Source organism: Arvicola amphibius, chromosome 7 (assembly GCF_903992535.2).
Source record: "Arvicola amphibius chromosome 7, mArvAmp1.2, whole genome shotgun sequence".
Classification (NCBI taxonomy): Eukaryota; Metazoa; Chordata; class Mammalia; order Rodentia; family Cricetidae; genus Arvicola; species Arvicola amphibius.
Window position 1 is genome coordinate 15,081,351 of NC_052053.1, and position 13,307 is coordinate 15,094,657.

The following is a 13,307-nucleotide window of genomic DNA, read 5'->3' on the forward strand; positions in this document are numbered from 1 at the left end:
ACTCAGTTACATTGATATCAGAATGTATGCTAAAAGTTATATATAAAAATGTTTATTACGGGGGAGGGAAGACTATGATCAAAATATATTTCATATACAAAATTTTAAATAAAATGTAAAATATAGCTATATAGGAAAATTTTGTTTTTTTTACTAGTAGTTAAATTAATTTTTTATTTGCCTTTTTAATTATTTGACAATCCCCTACACATATATAATAAATTTCAGTCATCTTTCATCCCACCTATTTCCCTCTCTTGCTGGAATTTTTCTCACTTTCCCTGTCTTACTTGTATATCTTCCTTTTCTGTGTGGCTCATCCTGCTTGACTAGATTTGCTTGCCAGAGCATAGGTAGAAGGCTGCTTGAGCAATTGATAGAAGAAAATGGCACCCCTTCTCTGGACAACCGTTAATTGCTTATAGTGTCTCAGGGAAGGGTGGGGCCTCATGGGTCCTGCTCTATCCATGACAAGACATTGGGAAGTCCAGCCTTGTGCAGGTCTGTTGCAGAGAACTCACAGCTTCAATGAGTTCATACATGCAATGGCTGTGTCATGCACAGAAGACACCTTTTTTTGGCCACACATTCCCCCATCCTTTGGTTCTTGCGTTCTTTCTGCTCTTTCTTCCATGATGTTCCTTGGGCCTTGGAGGGGATGATAGAGCTTTCCCATTCAGTGCTAAACACTTCACCGTCCAAATATTCTTAGACCTTTTTCCAGTTATGGACTTCTGTGTTAACTACTGTCTAGAAGCTTCTCTGATTAAGGCTGGGCATTGCCCTTATCTGTGGGTATAAACCTGAAGTATTTAGAAGAGTTTGACAACATGACAATTTAGCAAAACAATAATAATAGTTTTCCACGACCTCCTCAGCCATGGGCTCTTGACTAGGAAGCACAAACTCTCTCCTGTGAAGGGGACCTTCCGTTCACTAGGAGAGACGTTGGCTGTCCCCATAATAGCCATGCCAGTGTCACACTAAACCACACATTGTGTCTAGTGTGATAGCTTATTAACTTGACAAGATACAGAAACACCTAGGAGTCTATCTGTGAGGAAGGAATCATCTAGATTTAATATCCTCTGCCTCTGCCTGTGAAAGATTTTTTTGACTAGGTTAGTCAAAATGGGAAAACCCATACTAAATGTGGGTGGCGCTGTTTCATGGCCTTGGCTGTGGCACAGCCCTCAGACACTAACATGATCGCAGGTTGCAGCCTAGACCTGAGCCTCCACATGGCTTCTGGTGGCACCATGGGCCACCAGACATCAACACAGACCCCAGCTATGGTAGGACCATGGACCCAAACATGGTCTTCGGCAGCAGCCTGGACCCGGAAGTCACCATGGCCCCAGGTGGCTGTATATGCCGCTCAGATCCTCTCGGCCCCCTCAGTAGCACAGCCCTCAGTTGTCAACCTGGCCCTAGGTAGCAGCCAGAACCACGGGCCTCCGCAGGGCCTCAGTGGTCCCTCAGTGGCAACAGAAGCCACAGGCACTATCTAATTCCCTCTCAGCTGCTCCAGGGCTTTGGACCAAGACTGGCCCTTGGCAGGCCTGGAAATAGCCCTGGACTCAGGTGGTTCACATTAGCCTATTCCTCGCCACCCTTTTCTCCTCAGATCTGGCTCTTTCCCCAGTCCATGAACCTCTCCACCTCTTTATCTCTTCCATCTCCCCACCCTTTTACCTGCATACCACAATGGTGTCTGACAGTCTGGTGCCATGGGCGCCAGGCGATACTTGGTTGAGACCTGCCGGGGCCAGCTTCAAGGCATGACGTGGTGCTGTTGCTCTTGCTCCATTGCATCCAGAGGTTAGAATTATCAGATGGCTCCTGGTTGAGTCCTGTTCCCCACCCTCCACCTCACCCTCTGCCAGCCACATGGCATGGCACGGAACTGTGTCGGGCGGGGCTGGGGACCCTGGACTGAATTTTAATAATGTTTTTAAAACAGCAGCCATAGATATTTCTGAGAATGAGCTTAACACACTTCATCTACTCTTTGAACATCTTACACAGTTTTACTTTTTGTCCCTTTGAAATATAACAGGTTAACTCCATACCATGACTTGACAGACCGCACCAAGGTATTTTGTTAGTTCTTATATTCATGCCTGGTTCATTTTCATGGTACTTTCTGGAAACTCTTCTTTGATAAGGTACACCCTGTACTAGTTGCTTGGGTCTGTGAATGGAAAATCCCTTGGTTTTCAAAGTCAGAATACAGACAAAATGGTTTTTTGTTTGTTTGTTTTTGTTCAGGATAAATCGTTAGGTTAAAAGTTATTTTTCCTTGCACTTTGAAGATGTTTTCCAGTATTGGTTATGGATAAGAAAGTGTCTCAGTCTTTTTCCACTGAGTAATAGATTTGAGGACAGGTTGTCTATTCTTCATGCTCTACTCTCTTGAAATAAATCGTCTCTTGACTGAGTTTTGTTTGTGCTGATCAGCTCTTGGGAGTGTTTCCAGCTGTCGCTGCTGTAACAAAACACCTCCCACAAACAACTGAAAAAGAAGAAAGACTAATTTTGGCTTGTGGATTTGGCTAAACTCTATTACTTGAGGCCGGAGGCGAGGTTGAAATCATGGTGGTAGAAGTGATAAAGGATGAGCTCCCACCTTGTCATGACCAAGAAACAAAGAAAGAGACAGGATGGAGCTAGGTCGTGCTCCCCGTCGTTCACCTTCACAGTTCCGCCAGCTTCCAGTGCTGTATTCAAACTCTGGGTCTGGAAATGGACTGACGCATTTATGAAGATAGAATCTTCATTATCTAATGATTCCTCACAGCCCCATCTCTGAACAGTGCTTGCACTGGGGACCAGGACTTCAAGGCACCCAAGACATCAAGACTACTGTGAATCATTTCTCTGCTCTTAGAAAACCGCTAGCTCTTATTTCTTTAATTCTCCTGTCTGTCATTCCCATTCTCTGTGATTCCAACTAGATGATGAAGCTGGGAGCTTTCCACAAATCCACCTGCAGCTCTTTTATCTGTATAATATGCATATATATACATACATATATAGTTTTCTTTTATGGCTTTTTAACAAGCTGAGCATTCCAATGCTGATGTCATGAGGGTCCAGGATCTCCTTAATATTTCCAGAAAGTTCTCTGGCTAAAGGACAAGTGCTGCCATCTTCTGGGCAATGTTGACAGTCTCATCAGAAATGGTATTTCCACCGTGTTTGATCTTTATCTGTTTCTGTCTCTTGGTGGCTCTTTGAGGGCTCTGATGACCAGGTGGAGGGCACCAGCTCATCTGGACCTGTCCGTCCTGGATGGTCAGCTTCACTGTAATCCTTAGACCTTAACAGTTACCGGGTGCTTTGGTAATGTCCTCACCAACCTTTTTTTGGGGGACAGACCCAGGCAACTGATCTCTGAGGCCAAGGCAGATGTGGTGCCCCCCCTCACCTCTGGCAAACCTCAAGTACACAACCTTGATCTCCTGGGGTTTGAACTTGGGAGGCATGGTGGAGGAGGTTGGTGATCCATGGATCCGGATTCGGGATGACTGAAGAAAGTTATACCATAGCCTCCTCTGAGCCAAAAGTTGAAAAGCAAGAAAGCCATTTTCAATTGGGCTAACTTTTTGAAAAGCTGGGAAAGGTCATTTGAGTAACAATGAAATCATGACTTTAATCCAGCTTTTAGTTCATCTTTCCTAATATTTAGTCTATTTCACTGAGATGTTATTGGATTAAAAGATCTGCTTTTGTTTCAGATTGTCTACAGAAGCTTGCTGATTTGACTACTTTTTTTTTTTTGTTTTTTGTTTTTTTTTTTTTTTTGTTTTTCGAGACAGGGTTTCCCTGTAGTTTCTAGAGCCTGTCCTGGAACTAGCTCTTGTAGACCAGGCTGGCCTCGAACTCACAGAGATCCGCCTGCCTCTGCCTCCCGAGTGCTGGGATTAAAGGCGTGCACCACCACCGCCCGGCTTGACTACTTTTATTAAAGAGAAAATATACAATAATTGCAGCAATTGTTTTATTTTACAGGGCTGGTGAGTGCAGATTGCAAACACCATGTCTGAATCGGTAATTCTTCGTAGTGTGAAGAAATTTGGAGAGGAGAATCATGCTTTTGAATCAGACGGATCGTGTAAGTTGCCTTTGAATTTCCTTGAGTCTTATGCAAAGAAAAATAAAGACAAAAATGAGACTAACCCATGGAGGTTTTAAGATGCAGAGAGAAGTCAGCTATGACATGTGGAGCTATTGTTGGGCATGCGCCTGACATACAGCATCTAGAATCCATATCATGCCACATCTGGAAGCTCCGTGTTGGTATGCACAGCGTGTGACCGAGTGAAAGCATCTCCCATGAGAAGTCCTTCCTAGGTAGAGTAGGGTTGTTCAGCACTGGCCATTGTGGTAACTTTATCCCGGTATCATTACTGATCACCATAGCAACAGTCATTGTTAAGGGCTTCTTCTGCTCCTGGTAGGAAGAGACTGTGTGGGAGGCGCCCTGCAGCATTAGTCCCTGGCATGTTGTGAGCACCGACTCTAAGCTGTCATTTGTTGATTAAGTCGTATGCTTCTATATTTTCCAGACAGAGAAATCAAGGCTTTGCTAGCTTCTTAAAAGTTGGTAAAAATCACAAGAGTTATGACTCATGGAATCGTGATTCTAGTCCACGTTTCCGATTCTCAAGCCTTGCGTCTACACTGTAATGGCTCTTTAGTCTTACTGCAATTGTGTTAAGAATGCTAGTGGAACCAACAAATGATGGCCATGATAACCAGTACTCCTTAGGGCTCTTTTCTCTGTGGCTTTTTTATGTCCCTGTAGACCCAGTTCCATTTCGTACCAACATTTGCTCTACGCGTGCTGACAAAAATAATACATAAAAATAATCCATATTCAACACCAGTATAAAAGACATCTTACAGCCAAATTGTGATCTGCTAAATACAAAGATTTTGATGTTTCTAAGGAACCAAACAATACAATAAATCCCATTTCCATAGATAATTTTAAATAACCATATTCACTTCAGCCAATTTAGAACTGGGAACTTCCATCAGGCACAGTGGCTCATATCTGTAATCCCAGTGCTTGGAGAATTGCCAGGAGTCTAGGTTTGTGGACACTCTGGGCTACAGAGCTCCCAGCCCAGCTTGCATGACAGAATGAGAGAACCTGTCTCAAAGAGTAAAAATAAACAAACCAACTTCATTTTGATATTTAGAAAATATAAACATTTTGTGATCTGGAGAAAAAATCCAAATATATAGTCAAAGCAGCAGGAGGGAGGGATAGAGGGTGAGAGAGAAAGAGGAAGGGGGAGGGGGAGAGAGAGAAAAAGATGGAGAGAGGAAACAATTATTTTATAATATTTTGTGAGTACTGCACAGAAATGCTTTTGATTGGCTAATGACTACGTTTGTGTTGCATTTGGACATGATTTTTATTAACCTCTCTATACATTGTTTTCATTCTGACAGATAACAATGATAAGAAACCAAGGTGAGTGGCCATTTCAACAGAACATCATCTTCTCTAGAAGGAGTTAAAAAATAAATAGATAGTTATAGCTTTCCTTAGTTATGATAAAAGATAAAATAGATTTAAATATTGTAACTGTAATACTTGCTTGATAACTGTTTTGTTACATGTAATTTTACTATGTTAAAGTTAAAGCCTTTCTTTTTTGTTTAAATAGAAAAAGGGAAAATGATGGAGGAGTGTTTATGTGTTACTTTCATTATTAATAAAGAAAACTGCCTTGGCCCTTTAAAAAAAAATTAGGTAGGTGGAGTAGACAGAACAGAATTGTGGAAACAAGAAAGTAGAGTTAGGAAGACGCTTCAGGCAGTCGCGTGGTGAGTCTCCATGCTGCTGCTCTCCGAGATGGATGCAGGTTAAGATCTCTCCTGGTAAGCCACAACTCGTGGTGCTACCCAAATTACTAAATATGGGTTAAAGGAAGATGTGAGAATTAACTAATAAGAGGCTACAGATAATGGGCCAGACAGTGTTTAAAAGAATACAGTTTCCGTGTAATTATTTCGGATAAAGTTAGCCGGTTGCTGGGAACTGGGCGGCGGGACGCAGCCCCGCCGCTTCACACTACACATATCCTCCCCATCTCCCTACCCACAGAATTTTATGTTCTCTCTCTCTCTCTCTCTCTCTCTCTCTCTCTCTCTCTCAAAAAAAAACCTCACAAAAATGAAAATAAAAACAAACAAAAAATCCCAATAAGGCAAAGAATGTCTAAAATAAATAAATAAATAAATAAATAAATAAATAAATAAATAAATAAATAAAAAATGGAATTTTAAAAGTCCACAACAGACAAGCTATTAGGGAATTTATTTTTTTGTCAGTCAGCTACTCCTGGGCATGGGGCCTGCCGTGAACTATACACCTATTGACACGATGTATACCCAGCGACACACATCTGGAGAAAATCAATTTTCCCTTTGCTAACAGGTATCGATTGCAAAAGCTTCTCTGTTCAGGGTGAGATCCCATGTCCTCTTCTTCCTCTCAGTGGGACCCTGTCTGGCTTGAAGCTGTGTAGGTCTTGTGTGTGTGTGGCCATGGTCTCTGTGAGTTCACATGTGTATCAGTCCTATTTCAACAGGACTTGGCGTCCCCCATCACCTCTGGCTCTTAGAGTCTTTGTCCCTTCATTTCTGCATAGATCTCTGAGCCTTGATGAAGACATCCCATTTCGGACCGAGTGCTCCGAAGAGAGAGAATACACAATATAAATTTAGAAAACTTTGCATGGTAGCTACTGAGAATGTGTAACTTTTTTTTCTGATAAAAAGCAAGAATTGGAAGTGAAGGTTTAAGATGTGTGTGGCAGGGCAGATGCTATTGAAATCTTAACCATCTTGGCTAGGGAACGCCTTGCTGAGGAGATGGAGGAGACTCGGACTGAAAGTCCAAAGTTAGAGTAACTGTCTAACTTTGTGGGTGTCTAAGAAAGGACATTTTGGGAGGGAGCACATTTGGCAAAGGCCAAATGCCTGGCTTCAGAAGAACTAGACCATGTATATTTTATATCTCCTGCTGCTTCCACTTACTACTACCTATATATACATGAGTCTATGGCTGACCTCTGGAGTATGGGCAATCCACTGAGGGTCTCATTCCTGAAGAAAATGGACTTACACCTTCATATGCCATTGACTGCCTGTGACTCCTCAGCTAAGTGTGGGGCTGTTGACTGAGGCTTCTGTCCTACCCAGCCGTCGTTCAGCCTGGTTCACACAGTCGTTAAGTCCCAAAGAAATCACACAGAGGTCTACATTAATTATAAACTGATTGTCCCAGTAGCTCAGGCTTCTTATTAACTCTTATAACTTATATTCGTCCATTATTCTTGTCTATGTTAACCACATGGCTCGGTACCTTTTTCAGCGAGGCATTCTCATCTTGCTTGCTCTGTGTCTGGATCATGACTGCAGACTGTAGAATCCTCTTCCCAGAATTCTTCTGTTCTCATTGCTCTGCCTCTACATCCTGCCTGGTCGCCCTGTCTCTACTTCCTGCCTGGCTACTGGTCAATCAGCATTTTATTAAACAAGTACAAGAAACAAATGTTAACAGGGTAAAAACGATTATCCCACAGCATGGGGCCCTGTGAGCCTTTTTCCCATCTGTGCTGTAATGTTGACTAGTGTGGCCCTGTGCAGGTCTTGTCCAGGCACCCACAGATGTTGAGAGTTCATGTGTGCAAAATACATTAAAATACTGGGCTTGCCCAGAATTTCCTAGCCAGAGGGAACATTTTTTCTTACTAAAGAATGATTCAGGAAGTAATGAGTAGGAAGAAATTCTTATCAGTTTTTTGGGAAAAAAAAAAAGACCTTTAAATGCCCGTTTTTCTCCTCAGGTCACAAGAGAAAAAGAAAGGTGAAGAGTTTCGAGTTGGCTTCTTTGAACTGGTAATAAAACCATGCTGACTTATTTGGTTGATTTTGCAACTGTGAATGACTCACATACTGGAGAAAGTGCCAATTCTTTAGTCATATTGGCAGAATTTAACCCATGATCAACCATGCAGTCATGCGCTTTACCTGTGTGGTAACATGCTGAATAGTGATTAGAAATTCAGTGCTCAGTAAACTCACAAATCATCTTCAATATCATCTAAACTATTTGGAATAGAATCAGTGGACTCACAATTATAATTTTAATAAGGAAAATCCCTATCACAATAACTCCCAAAACAATAGATTGTATATAGCCATTCTTATGAGAAGTCTTTGGAAATTCCATAGTTTAGGGATTTATCCCAGATTTGTGTAGGATGGAGGCATTTCAAAGGAAAAATCTGCTCACTTTCTACATGGGTTCTCCAAGCTGAGAGCCAACCTATTGCATTGTTGAATGCTCACACAGTATGTCTACCTGGTAATGGCTCCCATGATGATGGCTTACAAGGTAGTGAAGTCAGCTACTGTGGCCTGAGGAGACTAGATTCTTGATGGGTAATTAGTGTGAAGACCACTGCTCAGACATGACTCCCACAAGCACCTGGTGTTGAAGGCTGTTTATCAGAATCTAAGTGGAATCAAATAGGCCTTCAATCTGCCCTGTGTTTCATTTATAATCTCTGAACCCTTTGTTTTTCAAGTTTCGATTTTCTTCATCAACTGACAATTGGCTGATGTTTGTGGGAAGTCTGTGTGCAGTGCTCCATGGAATGGCCCAGCCAGGCATCCTTATTATTTTTGGTATAATGATAGATGTTTTTATTGAGTATGACATTGAAAGACAAGAACTCGCGATTCCAGGAAAAGCGTGTATAAATAACACCATCGTATGGATCAACAACTCCTTCAACCAGAACGTGACAAATGGAACACCATGTGGGTAGGCTATTTTTCTTTTTGTTGTATCTTAAATTAGAATTCAAAACATCCAAAGGCAATGTTGACTGAGTTGGAATGGCACCTAATACAAATGAACAGAAAAACAAATTTACCCATGTTGATAGAAATTTGTTAACCTTGCAGTTATTTCTGCCCTTTCAGGTCTCAAAACATCAACAGACATTGCTGACCCAGCACCACAGCGACAATTAACGACTTGGTTTACTATAAGCCCGAGCAGGACACTGTCAATACATATTGCCACTAAGGAGATTACTGAATTTCACTTGGGTCTCCTAGACAAAAGCTCCTTCCCCGCTAGCCCCTTTTTGCCCCTTGGCTTTGTCCCCTCTCCGTGTGTTTCATGTGCATGCTGCATTAGAGGAATAAGAATCAATAGTTACAGCCAGTAACTAAGTTACTGTGGTCCTATAGCCCTGAAGAAATAGCCAGAACTCAGACTACCTTAGCCTGAGATACACCCAACAGACAGACCACTTTGTAATCAGTGAGTCTGCAGTACGCGTGTGCTGACTCACGTGGCGGTGGCATGGACCTTACACCTGCCTTGTGCGGCCTCTGGTGCAGAACAAGTTCACTGGCATGTACGAATCCATATGCTCAGGCTCATGGGTCCAAGGAAGGGCGTATCCTTCCTAGAAAGATGCTTAGGATGGCTGCCTCAAATACATTTTTGTTTCTCGTATTGAATTTTGAAAATGTTGACAGGCTTGATTTAAATTATGAGTCTTTCTAAATCATTCAAATTCTCCCATCATGTCATCTACTCTGAGGGTCTTCCACTCCATCAATCAAAAATACTTTGAGATGTCAATTAAGTAACATGAACTTGCAGAAGCCTCAGGGACCCACTACCCTATGAGTCACATCTTTATATTTGCAGAGCTTTGGTCTAGTCAGCCAGATGGCCATTCATCCGATGATCATTCACAAAACATTAGTTATAAACTAATGGTGCTAGATGAGGCAAAGCAGAAAATTCTATGCAATGCAGAGAATCATCCTTTCAAAATTAATAAGCAGAGACTGGGGAGATCGCTTAATGGGTATAGTGATCTCGATGGAAACAAGAAGACCTGTGTTCAGATCCCCGGCACCCACATAAAAACCAGGAATAACATCAAGTTGAGGTAGGATTACGCTTCTGCTCTTGTGTTAAGGCTGGGCAAGGCAACCCAGTATGAGGAATGGGTTCCTGGAAGCCAGCCAGAGCTTTAGGGACAGGCTCTGCTTCTTCCAGTAGGTAGAGGGAGACCTGGCCCTTTCTGAACAGAAACAGAGAAGTGGGTTTGGGTAACGGGGTGTGGGATGTGGTATTGTGTTGTGTGGAGTGAGGTATGGGGAGTGGATGGGAGGATAGGGAAGGAGGGGAAACTGCAGTTGGGATGTCAAATAAATGAACAGATTTAATTAATAATAATAATAATAATAATAATAATAATAATAATATTTTAAAAAGCAATGTCTGTATCTGTAAGTCCAGAGCTGAGGGAAAAGGGCAGGAAGAGACAAAAGGTCCCCAGAGTTTGCTGGCCAGTCAGCCTAGCAATCAGTGAGTTCCAGGAGCGGTGGGAGGCTCTGTCTCAAAAATAAGGTGAAAATGTGTGTGTGTGTGTGTGTGTATGTGTCCTTCACATACATGCACATATGCACACATATACTTGCATATGCTGCAATACACATTTGAAAAGGCAAGTTTAAAAATTAGCAAGTCAACTCATTGGAAATAAATTTGCTGGCATCTGAATTTGTGTGTTTCCCTAAACTTGTAAGGATATTTTCTTCTGAAAGACTCAGCAGTTTCTACAAAGAGACTGATTTCAATGAGTCCTCTAAAGCTCTGCATTTCCTTTGGAGGGCAGAAATGAGCTACTTTTTTTTTTTTTTTTTTTTTTTTTTTTTTTTTTGAGAGTGATATCACCACAGCCGTTGATAACCACTGGGCCATTAAATCATAGAAACAAATGTTAGGTCAAAATGGGAGACATTTCCAGCGCATTAGCTGCGTATGGACACATGTGAACTGAAGAACGAATCTAGCTTTGATGTTTACACCACAGGCATTGATAAACAAGGGATTTCCTGTAGCTACCAGCACTCATTGGTTCATCTTACTAGGCCTTATACCTGGAATTGAGTAAATGTTGCAGACTGGAACTTTGAGAAGAACATTGGCCTCAGCCAAATTCCCATGATACATGTGTTTAATTGATCATTTGATAAAGTATAAAAAAAGATGAAGCATTAAAAAATGGTCCTTTGTCTTTCTCTTTTAAAATAATCATAAAGGTAAGCTAGAATAGCTTCAGGCTTACTTTTCTTAGATTATTCATTTACCGGGACCTCTTGGACAAGTTAAATCTTCTACTGTAGTTATTGCCGCCACCATTATGAGTACCATTTTTTTTTTTTTTTTTTTTTACTGTTGTGGGGTGAGAATGTTTTGAAAATGGAGTTGGGTGTATCCCAGGATAAGGGAGAGAATATTTTCTCATGTGTCAGGGTTAAAATGCCTCTCAAGTTACCTAATTCTTTCAAAAGCCTTTCTTAGAAAAGCTCATTGTTAAGGATACACGATTGTGTAATTGTGGCACAATAGATGTGCTGGTCAGGGATCTGTAAGGCAAGGCAATAACTTCAGCGGGGTTCATGTGCAGGCCGCGGCAGGAGCTGGTTTTGTACTTTTGCTATCCTGAAAGGGATTGTACATTCCTCTTTATTGGGTGGGATATTAAAGCTAAACTCTTACAAATAGTTCTTAGTCAGCAACACTGATAAGGATTAGAGACCAGAATTCACCCAGTGACCAGAATTTCTGCTCAGAATTGTAAAACCAAATGGTAAAAGAAAGAAATCTGAATGAGAAAATATCATAGTGTCATTTTCTTTCTTTTTCTTTCTTCACATTAGAGTCTAAAAACGATAGAAGTCACATAAATCTTTTTAACTTAGTCATAGCAGAGATCTTCTGTAACTTTTGGCATTCCTTTGGCCACATAGACCCCGGTACAGTTTGGGAAGCATATAGTGATATGAGATACTGGGTAATAGAAGCCTTTGCAGCCCTGTGAAGGCTGACGATATCACTACCGGAAACCTGTTCTCTCACCGAGCACACATGCAGACACACTAGAGTAGAAGTCTCATGCTGTGTGATGCTTAACTCTTTTGGCTTGGAGGGGTGGGGCACCACCCAGCTCCCAAATAAATCACACATGGAGGCTTATTCTTAGTTATGAATGCCCAGCCTTAGTTTGGCTAACTTCTTGCCAGCTCTTAAGTTATCCTGACTACCTTTTGCCTCTGAGCTTTTATTTTTCTCTATTTCTGTTTACCTTTCTTTACTTCTTGCTTCATGGCTTGCTGTGTAGCAGGGTGGCCGACCCCTCTCCTTGTTCTCTTGTTCCTTTTCTCCCTTGGTTCTCCTTCTTTTTACTCTCTGCCTGCCAACCACACCTATCCTTGCTCCTGCCTCGCTATTGGCCACTCAGCTCTTTATTAGACCATCAGGTGTTTTAGGTAGGCAAAGAATCACAGCTTCACAGAGTTAAACAAATGCAGCATAAACAAAAGCAACACACCTTAAAATAAAATTCCCCAACAGTCTCAGGCTGTATTTTCAGTCCGATTCCAGCCTGTTTTCTTGATAATGTTCACTTAATGTATGCATACAAGAACAACTTTTTTCAGGGTTGATATTTGAGGCTATAAATTTCTTCAAAACAGCTCTATCTTAAGACAGTTACTATACCACAAATCCATCCATTTAAAATGTACCATGTAGGCAGGTTTTGTTTGTTTGTTTGTTTAATGTATATTCTCAGAGTTCTTTATCCACCACTTCAACCAGTGTCTGGACATCAGAACATTTTCATTTACAGCAAGAGGGAAAAACAGAAAACCTGTATCCTACCTATTTCTCCTCAGCTTCCCATATGTTATTCCCATCTCCGCAACAGTCATTGATTTCCTGTGTCTGTATATTAGCTTATTCTTGAGATGGCATAGAAATGGACTCGTGCATCATGTGACCTTTTAAAGACTGGCTTTTAAAGCACCTAGCATAATGTTTTTGAGGGTTTTCTATGTTGTAGCATGTAGCCATAATTTATTTCTTTTTATTTGTGAATATTTTGCTATATGGTTATAATGTTTTATTTCATTTTGTTGATCTGTTGGTGGTAATTTTTTTGTGCTTTTTTGCTATTGTAAATAATGCTGCTTTTGGCATTGGTGTACAGTCTTTTGTGTGGATGTATGACTTCATTTCTTGCAGTTATGTGGCTCAGAACAGAGTTGCTAGGTCACTCATGTGTGATGCTTTGAGGAACTATCAGACTATTCTCCGAGTGTCTGTACTATTTGCATTCTCCCTAATGGTGTATGAGGTTAGAATTTTTCTACACCTTCACTAACAATTGCTAATTATTGTC

The 13,307-nt window shown here is 41.3% G+C and overlaps 1 protein-coding gene and 1 pseudogene across 1 annotated transcript in view; one reads left to right on the top strand and one right to left on the bottom strand.

Annotated features, from left to right (window-relative positions):
* Nucleotides 1–13,307, top strand: part of Abcb11 (ATP binding cassette subfamily B member 11) — an 80,865-nt gene that overhangs the window by 6,532 nt on the left and 61,026 nt on the right. Inside the window, exons 2-5 of the mRNA XM_038335866.1 lie at nt 4,015–4,117; nt 5,467–5,488; nt 7,872–7,923; nt 8,616–8,854. Coding sequence (XP_038191794.1) covers nt 4,042–4,117; nt 5,467–5,488; nt 7,872–7,923; nt 8,616–8,854 — 389 coding nt within the window. The 5' untranslated portion in view covers nt 4,015–4,041. The remainder of the gene's footprint in view (nt 1–4,014; nt 4,118–5,466; nt 5,489–7,871; nt 7,924–8,615; nt 8,855–13,307) is intronic.
* On the bottom strand, nt 1,692–3,566 carry LOC121677246 (annotated as a pseudogene).